Genomic DNA, 15248 nt, shown 5'->3' on the forward strand with positions numbered 1-15248 from the left:
GGTATGTATTGCTTGAGGGACGTCATTTTTAAAAATAGCTTGTACACCATTAATGTGGCCCCGCATAACACTTGCTTCGTCGTATGTTTGTGCCACACAATTGTTGATATCAATTTGGAATTTACTTAAAACTTGTTTTATATGCAAAAATAGAGAATTAACATTTAAATGTTTAAGAGGTGTAAAACCTAAAAATCTCTCTTTTATTTCTCCGTGGAAAAAATATCTCACTACAATAGAAAGTTGCTCTGTCTTAGATACATCTTTTGTTTCATCAGCCATGACTGCAAAATAAACTGATTCATTTATTTCTTTAGAAATCTTAGATAGAATCATGGTGGACATAATACAATGAACAATTTCGTTTTGTATTGAATGATGTAAATACCTTGCATTTTTGGGTCCATTCATTTTTGTTTTAACGACATCATCAAAATTACTAATGGCACTTATAACCTCAATAAAATTTCCTCTATTAAAACTCTGTTCATTTTCAATATGTCCTCTTAAAGCTTGTCCTTGAACTGCCAGCATTCTTAATGAAATAATGATTGCCTTCATATATCTTCTATTTTCCATTACTAAACGTTCATGTTGGTCTGAAATTTGAGATAATACTGAAGTATTTTTATTTTTATTTTTTTTATATTCTACCCTTGATATTAAACATTGTTTATGTTCGTCAGATTTATCATGCAAAGGAAATGCCTTTGGCAGACATTGCATTTTTTCAGTTTTTGTATCCTGTAGTTCTATAGTTTGTGTCTAAATTTGTTTTTAATTTATTGGAAAAAAATCTACAAGGAAAGCAAAATGCAGAATCTTTAATTTTGCTGTACTCCAACCATTTATAAAGTTCACGCCAGTTGGAATTAAAACCTCTCATCCGTTTTGTTTGACCGACTCCATGAACAGTTTTTGGATATTTTTTTAGTTTGTGTTGAGTAGGACCCTCGTCTAAATTTTGACTTATATCATTAGGCCCAGGAGCTTGTCGAAAACTATCTGGTTTTGTTAAATATTTTGCAGCTACTTCATGTTCATTATAATTGTTAATTACCTCTATATCATTTTCACAATTGCTTTCTTCACTTAAATCATCACTAAAAAATAATATTAAAAATAAAATACTCTTAATACAGATAAAAGCTACATTAATTATTAAATTTTTAATATTAAAGGTATTATAAAATATAAAAATAATCAAAATTTAATTAATTTAATTTTTAATTACATATCTACATTCTACATAAATTATAAGATTACTAAACTAATAATTTGACTATTTATCATAAAATTCAAATTTAACACAATATAACTGGAATGTATCTAACTAAACATATAAGCCCACCTCAATATTTCACAGGATCTTAATTGATAAATACATGATTGCACATTGCACATCACTACCCATTATTAAAATATAATATAGGTAATTAGAAAATTAAATTGACACTAACCTACTTAAATTGTTATTTTCATAATCATCATTATCACTAGACATAAATTCTTGATTGCTTTCAATGGCAATATTATGAATATTTCTTTAAAAAAAAAAAATTATTAATTAACTGATACTTACAAATTACAATTATATTGTGATAAAGTATAGGTTCTCAGTTCTAATAGATTATGGAAAAATATACAATGTCAATACTGAATAATGAGTTATACCTATAAAATACTTGAACATATTATATTCAAGATACATACAGGCAGTGGCGAAGATTGGGTTCGGGATTAGGGTAGACAAATTTAAAATAATATTTTTTAGAAAGAAATTATTTAAATAAAAATACACAAATAAACTTATTTTATTCATAGCACTAACTAGTAACAATTTTTTTATATTATTTTATAGATTAAATCTATTTTTCTATTTTTTGTTTTTGCAAATAAATCAATAACTTCATCAATAAATGTAGGATCTGTGGATAACTCGTTCAACATTTGTTTTTCAATGGCCAGTGATGACAAATTTGACAATCGGTCATTGTTCATAGAATTTCTTAAAAACGTTTTAATACGTTTCAAAGCACTCATATTCCTCTCACTAGAAGAAGTTGTTACAGGGATGCATAATACTAATTGTAATAATTTTGAAAGTTCTTGATATACATCTAGTAAATTGTCTAAAATTAAATAAAAATAATTAATTATAAATATTTTAAATTAAAATGTACATTATAATTTTTTATATTCTTACTTTTGTATAAATAATTGAATAAATCTTTTGGTGTTAAATATTTATCAGGGCTGTCATAAATTATTTCCAATTCATTTTGTAATCGTTCTAAGTTAAATATGTCTGGAAAATGATTTTTTAGTTCCATTAGTTTATCCATTGGGAAATTATTTTTGTAATCCTTAAACGACGTATTATTTGTAAGCTCGACAAATTTTAAATTTATGAAATCTTTAAATCGAACTTCAATTTGTACTATTATAGAATCTAATATTTCATAAGTTAGAGTTTTGAGATCAATTATATTTTTTTCTGAATATTGTAGTTCGCTATTTAACTCCATCGCCGATTTACAACATATTGATATAGTCTCCTCTTTTCTCATTGCAATTAATTGATCAGAAAATATTTTTATTTGTTTGACACAATATTGAACATCAGCAGTGCATTTAGTCTGTAGTATTAAAAATACATGATCTGAATATAAAAATAGTTTTTTAAACAAACAAAGTAAATAAACAAATTTAAAATTTGTTAGCTTATGCAATAAACCATATGCCATATTTATAGTTATTGGATCCCAGTCGTCTTCGTCTGTAACACAAGTTATCGCTTTTTTCAATTCTATAAAATGGGTAGTAATAGTTGCAGCAGCTCTGGAGTGATAATTCCACCTCGTTTCACAACTTTGAGGAAGTTTAAACCCTTTTTCCCTTAAAAGCTGACTTCTTTTTGGCGATCTACTAAAAAATGTATGAAACATAGTCAAATCACTTATAAATATTTTCACAGATTTTATCGATTTTGATCCGTGTAGAAACACTAGGTTAAGTTGGTGAGCATAACAATGTATGAACATTGCTTTTGGATACGACTGTTTAATAATAGCTTGAACTCCATTCTTTTGCCCTGCCATAACAGCTGCTCCGTCATATGTTTGACACACTAGTTTATCACCTATATTCCAATTTTTTATTTCTGTTAATAAAATTTCAGATAGGCCAAAGGCAGATTTATCTTTTGATACATCGAAAAATCCTATAAACCTCTCTTCAATTTTGTTATCGACTACATATCTAAATATAATGCTCATTTGAGATTTACACGATACATCTGTTGTTTCATCAGCTTGAATAGAAATAAAATTTGCTTTTTGTAATTCGTTTGAAATTTTAGTTTTTAACACACTAGTAATACAGGAAATTAAATCGTTTTGAATATCGCTTGATGTTCCTTTAAAAACTGAATTCGACATAAAATGTTCTCTGAGAAGTTGCTCTTCTCGAGAAAGTAAATCTAAAAGTTCTAAATAATTTCCTTTATTTATAGAAGAACTATCTTCGTTATGACCACGAAAAGCTATTTCTTGCTTTCCCAAAAAACAAATAACATGTATTAAACGTGTTAATATTCGACGATTAACACCGACATTTTCATTATGTTTAATTGCAGCCAAACGACGTCCTTCCGACAGTGCATGTTCAATCCGATTTGCCCCAAGTAACATAAATTGTTCTTGGGAAGTTAAATGTGTTTTACTTATTGCATGTTTTGATGCTTTACGATCAAAATTTTTCATAACTGAAATACCATCACTTCCCCATGTTTTTTCTCCCCGAAACAGTAAACAATAATAACAAAATAATTTACCTAGATTTTTACTTCCAGCTAACCACGCATATTTTGTGTACCATGAAATTTGACATTGAAATTTTCGTATTGTTTTCCCATCAACCGTTTCCAAACTTAAACGTAGTGTTGGTTTTTTCGTTTTTAATTGAAGTTTATGTTCGAAAAAGTAGTTATGAATTCCTACTTTTAAAATTTCACTTATTATATCTGAACACTCCATATTATTAAATTTAAAACACTTCGCGTTCCAACGAGAAACAACAACTAGATACCTAAATAGTTTAAAATATGTTTAAAAGATTCATCAATTTAAATATAAAATATAAATTATTAAAAATACACTGCTATTAAAATTAAATACGTATTATGCTATTATTATTACTGCTTACTGTATAAATACGAATAAGAAAATAATTATTACTATATTATATCATTATCTTATCGTCATGTGGGTATATTTATAAATATACCATAACGATACATTCGTGAGACATGTCTCCATTAACTCAATGCGCACGATACCCCTCCTTCAAGAACCCACCACACCGCATGTTCTAAAGTATGAGACACTATTCACATTGTCTATATATCTTGCAAATAACATTATTATTGACTATTGTCTTGTTTTGACCCGACAGCGTCTATTTAAATCTGTTTATGCATGTATATTTTATATTTTATAATTTTTAGAATAATTATAAACTAAAATATCGTCTATAATAAAAATACAAATTTGAAATTACAATACATTTTAATTTTTTAAAAACTTTAGGTATATTTTAATACGATTATAAAACACAAATTGACGAATCATTTTTAATGGGTAGACAATGTCTCTTTGTCTCATAGGTAGCTTCGCCACTGCATACAGGTATTTAAATATTTAATATATAATTAATAGGCAATTTTAAATACCTGTTTATAGGATAGAAACTATCAAATTGGAGCATTTCGGTTCATTGTGTCCAGACTCATCTTCAGTAATATTGTTAATAGAACTTTTTTGTTTTTTTGACTTAATGAAAAAGTCACTAATATTATTTGTATTTCTCTTCGACATATTTTTTTTTTTTAATAAAATTATACGGTTGGATAAATTACACACATAAACAATATATAGGTAGACAATATGTCAATACTGAATACACTTGGTACTGTCAACTTCACAGAGCACACTTCACAAATGAATAATATTATTAATTAATATAACATGATTACAAATTACAACAATACGATGAATGATAATTTTAGAAATAATTGATAATGAGCATAATCTATTACAGAATAACTGTCTTACTGAATCTATTTATAGATGCACGGAGGTTTACCCATATAATAAAAAGTGTGTAGTGTGTATATATATTGTCAATATATATACACAATATATACATAATATACATACAATATATAGTTTACAGGTCTATGTTTATCCTAAGAATATTATCAATAACTATCATATAATATTAAATATAATTTAGAAGTATTTATATTGTTAAATTACAGACAGTGAACAAAATACAAATACCATTATTTAATATTTTCAGATTTTCTACTTATGAAAAATGACTATATTATTATGTCTAAGACCAGGTTAGTGGTAGGGCCACTGGTAGGGCCAGGCATTTTCAGGTAGGGCCATGGCCCTACCTGGCCCGTTCTTGGCGCCGCCACTGGCAAACTAATATTAAAATAATTTGGCACATAATCGACGGAGTATTTTTTATATTTTTACATTTAAATAATACTTTGACCTAAACATAATCCTTTCAATTTTAATTTTAGTCTTTATTTAATATAGAATATAGATGAAGATGCATTAAAGTGTGAACTAAAAGTAGCGAAAAGGTGTTTGATAAATGCTCAAAATTCAGACAATTCCATAAACGGTATGAATGTTGAAGAAAACACAATCTCAACTGATAAATCAGTTGTACAACAAGAAATCTATTTAAATGTTTATACATTATTAAAGACCACATTCGCTCTATATCCATAAGTCCAGCTACGTGCGAGCGATCTTTTTCGTGTTCGAGAATTAAGTCATACATTAGGTCGATTATCACCCAAAATAGGTTTACTGATCTATACTTAATATAGAAAGAGAACTATCTAATGATTCTAATGTGATAAACGATAATGATATTTTAAAACTATTTTCATTAAAATATAGGTGACATGCGTATATAGTTATAAATTATAATATATATTTTACTTATTTTAATATTTACATTTTGTTTTGAATGACAAGGTTATACTTTGATTCTATAGTTTATTTTTAATTTTGATTTTAGAGGACTTCTTGTGATTATTAAATTCTGATTATGCTTATAGTGGGGGATGTGGGGGAATCTGCCCCCACAAGTTATTTTGAAGTTTGGTTTTATAGAACTTAGGACTCTAGTCCCTGTAATTATTAAATCCTAGTTATACCCATTATTTTATTTCAGTTAAGAAAACAACTTTTTTTTTGACAGTCTTTCAAATTGATCCAGAAAATAAAGGAAGTTATAAAAATTAAGTAGAGGAGGAGTCTATCGGTAAAAGTGACGATAATCTTGACAATCAAATAAATAATGATGAAGATAAACTCAACGATAAAAACTGACGACAAAAACGAATTATTAAGTATGTAATTCAAAATAATAATAGCTATTACAATTATAATTTAAACAAATATTTTGTATTTAAAAGACATAAATGAAAGGAAGGAGAATACAATCAAGACTTGAGCATTGGCACTAAATGGACTTCAAACACAAGCAAGTGTAATGCTGCAATCGTCGAACCAAAAACTTTTGTCTACTCAAGTGGGTGATACTGATCGAGTACATGTTCAAGATATTGACCGTGGATGAATGGATTACCAAAATATCTTGGTTGTTGTAATGGACGTTGACAATGCCTTCTACAAATTAGGAACAAAATATGAAATTATCGGTCATCTGTACACTCGAAATCAATTTGCAGTGTAAAACTTAAAAAGATATTATATATTACCTAAACTATGTATTAAAAAATTAATTTGTTAACTATATTTATTTATGAATTTATTACCTATATATTAATATTTGATTATATATATTGTCAGATATGTCAGCATTCACTAAATAACTATTGCGCATGTCAACATCCACTGTCATTCACATACACCATATGCAATATACAATATATGACAAAACAAGATAATGACACTTCTCCTGGTTTAAAATGTTTAGATGTATTATGTTCATTGAGAAAGAGTTAATTGAAGTAAAGAAAAATTCATTGAACAGGTACCTGTAATAACAATAAGGTTTGCAATAAAAATAATTGAACAATCACGAAGACTTTAGTTTTTATTTAATAACAATTAAATAGCATATAATTCTGAAATATTTTATATTTTGCTAAGAATAAACTTCTTTTAATGTATTTTTTGGTGTTTGATTCCATTAGGTATGCCCCTCCCTGATAAATTTATACGGGCACCTGTGCACGCAGACGTATTGTAACTATTAATGTAAGTGATGTGTCATGTGTTAATTTATTAGTTGTGTAAAAGAACATAATATTATACATTTATACCTGCTTAGTGCTTACCTATATTATATTATGTTCTTTTTTTTAAATATGAGCCATTATTATGTAGGCATTATTATTCTCCAATCCTACAAGAAAATGACGGCGACGCAATCATGGAGATATTGTGTATAGGCACGCCGTACACATTATTATAAAGATTTTTATGCGGGAATGTACAAATACAATATTATAATATCACTATATCAGTACTATCCTGTACTGGGCTGTATAATTGTATTTATCAACTCTTTTTATTATTCTAGTGCTAGTATCTATAATCTATTTATTAACTAAATTTTCAATTTTATTTTATATACCGTAGGGTACCTTAAGTTACTTAAATTCTGTTAATAAATCCGGTTTACCGTGTTACTTTGTACTATATAACTATTAAATTGCTATCATTGTAAATAATGAACTTCAAACTATACATGTCTAGATAAAAATGGGTCTGTATAAGTGGTATAACAAATAAAATAAAATATTATTTATTTATGTATTATGTAGCAACTGCACAAATTATACAAGCAAAAAGCCACTTTTAAATTTATTCATGGTTTCTATAAATAATCTCTGATACCTAATAAGCTTTATTTCTTAATTTTTCACTTTTCAATAGATACTACGTATGGTTAATGATTACAGAGCTGCTAAATTTACAAACGCCAATGATATTATCGTTGTATACGAAAAATGATTCTGAAGAGACTATAATAGTAAAGTTATACTAATAATTAGTCTGTCAGCCCACAACACAAAGTATATTTCATGATATGTTTTTTTTTTATAGAGGTACATAATAATTATTAAAGTAATTTATTTTAGTTTTAATGTAATTGGTAAGTTGATATAGTTTTTTCGAAAGTATTGCAGCATTTATTATAATAATATAATATTAACTTATATATAGGTAACTCAACATTTAATAAAATTTTTCTATGAATTCTGTAAAACAGTAAAAATACTAAAAATAGACAAAATCTTAAAATATATCAAAAATGTCATTACGTAGGTGAAGTAAAATATGTACTAAAAAGTTTTAAAATCCAGCGAATAATATTTTTAAATTATAATAAAATAATTAACATCGTTATGAAACGTTTAAATAAGTTAATTTGTCTAAATTTGAACTTGAAATGACTATAAAAAATAAATTTAGATTTAGTATGAATTACTTATGACTTATGAAGAATCTTGTAATAAAATTTTTAAAACTTAGATCTTATTATTAATAAGAAAATATTTTATGAATATCTAACTATAAACTATAGTTAGAAAATATCGTAAAAATTCTAATTTCAAATGCATATAAAAAAATTATGCGTGTATATATTTTTAATATTTTTATACAGATAAACAACATATGTGTGTTCTTGTATTAAATTTTCAAACTTTTTGACTCAGCGAATAACGTTTTATTAATAACTAAGAAAAAATATGAAAAATAAAATGGATAATTGTCTATAAATTCCTATAAATAATTCAGTGATGATATATTTTGAACATTTTATCACATAATGAGAATGAAAATATACACATTTGATTTGATAAAAATTTCAAGTATTTACTAGTAGTACACTTTTTTATAACCCTCTATTATAAACTGAAATTATTAAATTATGCGATTATGCCCACTGCGGCACCGGAACACCCACGTATAATACAATATCAAAAAACAACTACACGTAGTACCGTATGTATGATTGCTTAGCATACAACGAAACAAACGAAATAATTCATTAACAATAGTCAATGACACAAACACACAATGTGATCTGCGTCAGTGTAAACGACACAACTAAAGAATAATATATTAATGTAAATCAAAATCATAATATATAAAACATAATACATTATTAATTAATATACATACGACATATACCTATATATTATAGAAAAATATAAATCACCATATAGTGTGGGCTCACACAAATACACAATATAAATTTCATATCACCTCAAGAAAATGCAATATTTTTTTTGTTTGAGTATTGCATTGGCGTTGGTTACAATAATCAAATAGTTATTATGATTGAATATAATTAGCTGTATTTTAATACTATATTTTGTCATTTCTCATTTAGGTTAAATAAAGATATTATATGTAGGTACTTAAATGTAAAATTAAATCATACCTACCTATTAAATATTAGAGGCAAAGTGTACTGTTACTACTGTAGCAACCTCTATGAATGCGGTCACCACTCAGTTACTGCATTACTTTAACGACGAAGGCACGCGTCGTCTGCAGTTGCGACGAAGGTAGTGGTTTTTATAATTACAAATAAAGTTAACACGTTTGTTATTTAATAACTGGTTTTATTATAAGTTAACATAAATATTATGAATTTTTTTGACAGACTTAAATGTAAATCTACCAGAGAGAAAGTATTAATTTAGTCTAACACTGGGGAGATACTCGTATAGGCGGTGATGCGGCTGTAACAAAGTCCACGATCCATACAAGTACTTAAAACTGGGGTGACTGTAAAACAATCATTGAAGCTCTGGGTAATCAGGGCTCCTATTTATATGGAACATGCTGTGATCAAAGAGATGACGAATGACGTCAGTACGAATGTGTTTTGGTGTTTGCCAATGAGATGGCAGTATCCGGTGACGTGATGTTGTGAAGTTGTACTTCAGAACCTCATTTTTGTGTGAAAACGTGGGTTTACTACTACATTACTGTATATTATATATATTAAAATAATTAGTTATCTGCACGTAAGAAAAAAAGTTGCTTATTTAGTAATTTATTAGTTTATTACTATTCACCTCAGCCTTATCTCGGTTTAATTTATAATTAGGAATAATAATAAGTCTATTCCTAAATGTATTGTTGTAAGATGTAATAAAATGATTTAAAAACTACTAAGTAAGTGTTATTAAATTACAAATAATCATAAGTAATGTAAGACTACTAAAAAAATGTAAAAATAAAATAAATTATATTCATAGATAGTAATGAATACTTTGTATTTTCTCATGTATATTTCTTTATACATATTTGTATTTAAAAATATGTTTATATTCACATATTTATCACATAACAATAAAATAAAAATAAGTATAGGCCTGAGAAGATTATATATCATAATTGGTACTCATATAGGCAGGTTGGTTTATGAATAGCCGAATAGATAATATCAATTTACATATTAAAGAATCTATTTCTGATCATATTAACACATAACTTATAAAAAAAGCCTTCTAAAAAAAATTTAAATCTGATTATATTAATAGATAGAAGATTCTTTGTATACACATATACTAATATTTCTTAACAATAACGTGTTTGTTATGGAAATTGAGCGATTAAGCAATTATATTAGGTACCTATTGTAATATTTTGAATCTTAATGTGTTTATTTTAACTAAGTATAAAAGATAATGTTTTGTAAGAGAATATTTTAGTTTTTTAAAATGCATTGCCCAGAGCAGTATATCAAAGATAATGCTATGCAATATAGAGCAGCCAAAGATATCTCAACTACATATATTGATAAAATGGAATGGAAATCTCACGAAATAGTTTTGGACATAGGATGTGGACCAGGCGATATAACCGCAGATATTCTTTATCCTATTTTGAAAAATAAAATCAAATATTTGGTATGTTTATATTGCTTAGAATAGTTTTTTTTATAAATTATTAGTATTTATTATTGATTTTTTTAGGTCGGTGTTGATAAATCAATAGAAATGGTAGAATATGCTAAAAAGACCTATGGATGCGCTAATATGGATTTCAAAGTTCTTGATATTGAAAATGCCAATGACTGCTCTTTTTATTCACACGGATTTAATAAAATATTTTCATTTTTTTGCCTTCATTGGGTTCATAATAAATTTGATTCTTTCCTTAATATGCAATTAATGTTGAAAAGTGGTGGCGAAATTTTGATAAACTTTTTGTTAATTAATCCAATAGTTGAATTATATACATTTATGGATGAAGAATGGCAAAAATATATTAAAGTGAGTATTTATGTGACTATTTTCTTTAAAGTGTTATTTTGATAATTAAATAATTTAGATAGATGTACTTTTATGTATTAATACTAAGAAGTTTGTATATTTGTATACAAAGTAAAAAGTAAAGACCATTAGTTGATGATTTTAATAAAATAGATAGGTATATTAATATGAAAAGTTAAAACAAATACCTGATATCATAAATAATTATGATCGATTGGTTTTTACTTTTTAAATGTTTAATAATTAATATGATATATATACAAATTCAGGGTATAATAAACTTGCAATAAATTGTTTACAGGACATAAAGCAGATATCGCAAGATTCGTATTCACAAGATGAATTGAAAGAAATGTTAATCAAGGCTGGATTTCGAATTATTAATTTAGAATCAACTGTAAAAAAATATACATTTCCGGACTTCTCATCACTTTTGAGTAATTATTATCACTTGTTTTTATTTTTTTTTTTATCAAAACTCAAAAGTTTAAACTAAAATTATTTTTTTGCTATTTACAATTATTTACTGTCAATATTTTATTATCAAGACTTGTAAGTTCATGCACTAAAAAACCTTTGAACAAGTATGCAATTATGCTCCTAAATATTTTTCAATAAGTATGCAATAAAAACTTATAAATGTGTAAAAAAATTATATTTAAAGGACGTAGTACCTGCATGTGCTGTCTATGTCTCACATGCGTATGGCATAGCAAATTTACGTTCACCAGTTTCAGTAGTGTGTTGTTAGCTTTGATATTAAAGTGAATACAACTATTATAAAATGTATAGGCTAGATTTTTATACTATCACCACGTAGGTTTTTATTAATATTATTATTTTTAAGTAGGTTATGATCTTTTTGAAACTGTACATTTTAAAATGATAATAATTAATAACTTACTCAAAAATAATATCAATAAAAAAAAACCTAGATAATAATTTTACCTTTAAATTTTATAATAGGTCAATTCACTTTAATATTAAAACTAACATACTACATACTATTGAAACTGGCGAATGAAAATGTGTTATATCGTACGTAAGACGCAGACAACACATGTGGGTACTGCGACAATACGTCTTATTAATTAATTATTTTAATTTATCAAGAAAACTTAATATCATGCCAATATTTTTAAATTCTGAACGGAGTGGTGAATGTATTGATTTTACAATGATGTGTGTTTTTTTTTTATTTTTGTGTCTGTCATCACGTTTTATCACTTTTTGATAAAATCAATTTTTTGGTTTTGCTGTAACTCAAAAATAAATCAAATTAATTTCAAAATATTTTGACTTTTTTTAAGCTATTTGTAAACAATTTAAATTTTCGAATTTTCTAATTTTTTTTTCTTGAAATGCCGATAAAAAAATTGGCTTTCTAAAAATCTTTAAAATTTAATACAAGGTTTATTATAAGTTGTTCTTGTTGTAGTAAAAAAAAAAATTCAAAAATCATTAGTCACAATTTTTGTTTATAAACATTAAAAGTTCAAATGTTTACAAAATATGTCAAAATCGCGAAAATTCAAAGAATTTTTGTGATTTATATCTAAGGTTAAAATACCCAACACAAGATTCTCCATGACTTTTTCTTTAAATAACAGTAAAAATGAGGTAAAAATATAGGTAGTAATATAATATATCCTAGACTTACAAATCATTTCCGTTCAGAATCGTTTTTCATGTACAATGATACTTGTCATTGCAGTCAAATTTAACACATTCGTTATAGTGACCTACCATCCATGTCTACTATACAGCAGAGCAATATCCACTTGCTCTCCTTTTTTTTTTTTAAAGCTTGTACAAATAAATGTATTTTTTTGTTCGTATTGTGCTTGTTTATATTATGTTTGGCTAATGAATAATAATAATTATTATTTACATTCATCAGCAAATTTTTTCAATTTCTATAATATTAATAATAAGCCTGATATATGTAATTAGTAGAGTATGTTTTAATTACTTATCAAATTATTTTTAATTTGATTATAACTCAAAATACATAATTTAACACTTCAATACTTCATAATTTCATCCTGTAGTTAGTTTATAGATGTATTTATTTTTTTGTCCCCAATTCACCTGTTCAGTAAATTTTTTTATGAGACTATAAGTATGACTAAAAAAATGTTTTTGATTTTGCTGTGAACTGTTATTTATTATATTGCTAGCTAGGATCAGGAAGATTCAAAACCATCTTAAAATGTTATTGCAATGATAGAGTAAATTATTTTATTATTATTTCTCAGTTATTAATCTTATTTATTATTTGTATTTATTAGATACTATCAAAGCAGTAGATGTAATGTACAGTAATTTGCCACAGCATTTACACGACAGATATTCCATACATGTTAAAGATATAATATGTGAGAGACAAATGGTTGAAATATGTTCAATTACTGGAAAAACAATTGTTGCATATCATCCTATTACTGTGCATGCTGTTAAAGATTAAATATTAAATATCATAATGTTTTTTTTGCTAACAGGTTTATATTTAAAGAATTGTAATAATAAACTAAAATCTTAAGAAATATTATTAATTTTAAGTTTCATAAATTTTTAAAGTATATAAAAAAATTTAAATAAAAAAATAAAGAATTTATAAATATAATAAAGTTATTTTTGTTGCAATAGTTTGTTTTTGCTTGTGGAAAATTATGCCCTGTTTAGGTGTTAACCTTTCTATTACCTATTCTATTTATTGTTGCTTTCAAAACATTATAGATTCTTAGTATAATATATTTTAGAATTATTGATTTTCTAAAAGTACAATCTTAGTATGTGATAATTTTTTTTTGTATTTGTGACGATAAACATATCATCTAAAAAATGATGTTGTATCACTTGTAACTATGCTAAATGTTTGCCATTTTTTTATTTACTACATAATTATACATAGATATTTATCAGTATGTGGTCTAGAAGAGTGTAGCAACTTTCTAACAAATGTCAGTAAAATTCAAAAATATTTTAAGTGTTCTAGAAATGTATTATGTGAGATGTAACCATGTAGAGAAAAGTGGGAAAATTTGATAGATTTATGCGTAATCGTTATGCCCGGTTCAAGGTGTATTGATAAGGTGTCGTCACTTATTTAAAAACTTGATCGAAAATTTTACTACAGGTAGTCATCACCACTGGGAGTGCTATATATCATATGAAGGTTAAGCCAAATCCATAGAAAATTGAAAATATATTATGATTTAAGGAATAAAATTCAAAATGTTATATTGTAAATGACTATAATGACTTATGTGTTCTAAATTATTTATATACACGTGTTTAAATATTTTCTTTTTTCAAATACAATTGTTAATATTATTAAACACTGTCATTAATCATTTTTAAATTTCCTATTCCAAAAAAATACATGAAAAATGTAAGAGTTAATTCACTAAATTTTTATACATAATGTTTTCTGTGCTACATTTAATAAATAATATTCATAATTACATGGATGTAAATAGGGAAATCAGGGAAGTGGGGGCTTAGCCCGCTCTGAGCCATCTTAAGCCCTCCTTTAGATATGTACATAATTTTAACACTATACAATTTAATATAAAAATATATAGGCTATCTATAATTTACGTGCTAAAAAATTTTCTATAAACATACTCCAAAACTCAAAGATTTTACTGGAATAATTTTTACCTCAATCGGTCAAATTGTTCAAAAGTTCCACGATTAATAATAGAATACACTCAAGAATAATATAACATATAAATACGAAGATATAACTATAGTTTAAGTGAAACACTATTTCTAGGGTAAATAATAAAAATAATTATGCAGTTTAATATATAGTTGTAGATATAAAATAGTATCTAAATATCCTATCATAAAAATTAAAAATTTGCTCTTATGCATTGAAACA

At 25.8% G+C, this 15248-nt stretch overlaps 1 protein-coding gene across 1 annotated transcript; it reads left to right on the forward strand.

Annotated features, from left to right (window-relative positions):
• The first annotated feature begins 10804 nt into the window (after window positions 1-10804).
• LOC113558508 (juvenile hormone acid O-methyltransferase-like) lies at window positions 10805-13826 on the forward strand. Its single transcript, XM_026963990.1, has 4 exons — window positions 10805-10993; window positions 11060-11359; window positions 11661-11796; window positions 13651-13826. The coding sequence occupies exons 1-4, from the start codon at window positions 10805-10807 to the stop codon at window positions 13824-13826; spliced, it is 801 nt and encodes a 266-aa protein (XP_026819791.1).
• The last annotated feature ends 1422 nt before the right edge of the window (window positions 13827-15248 follow it).

Source organism: Rhopalosiphum maidis, chromosome 3 (assembly GCF_003676215.2).
Source record: "Rhopalosiphum maidis isolate BTI-1 chromosome 3, ASM367621v3, whole genome shotgun sequence".
Classification (NCBI taxonomy): Eukaryota; Metazoa; Arthropoda; class Insecta; order Hemiptera; family Aphididae; genus Rhopalosiphum; species Rhopalosiphum maidis.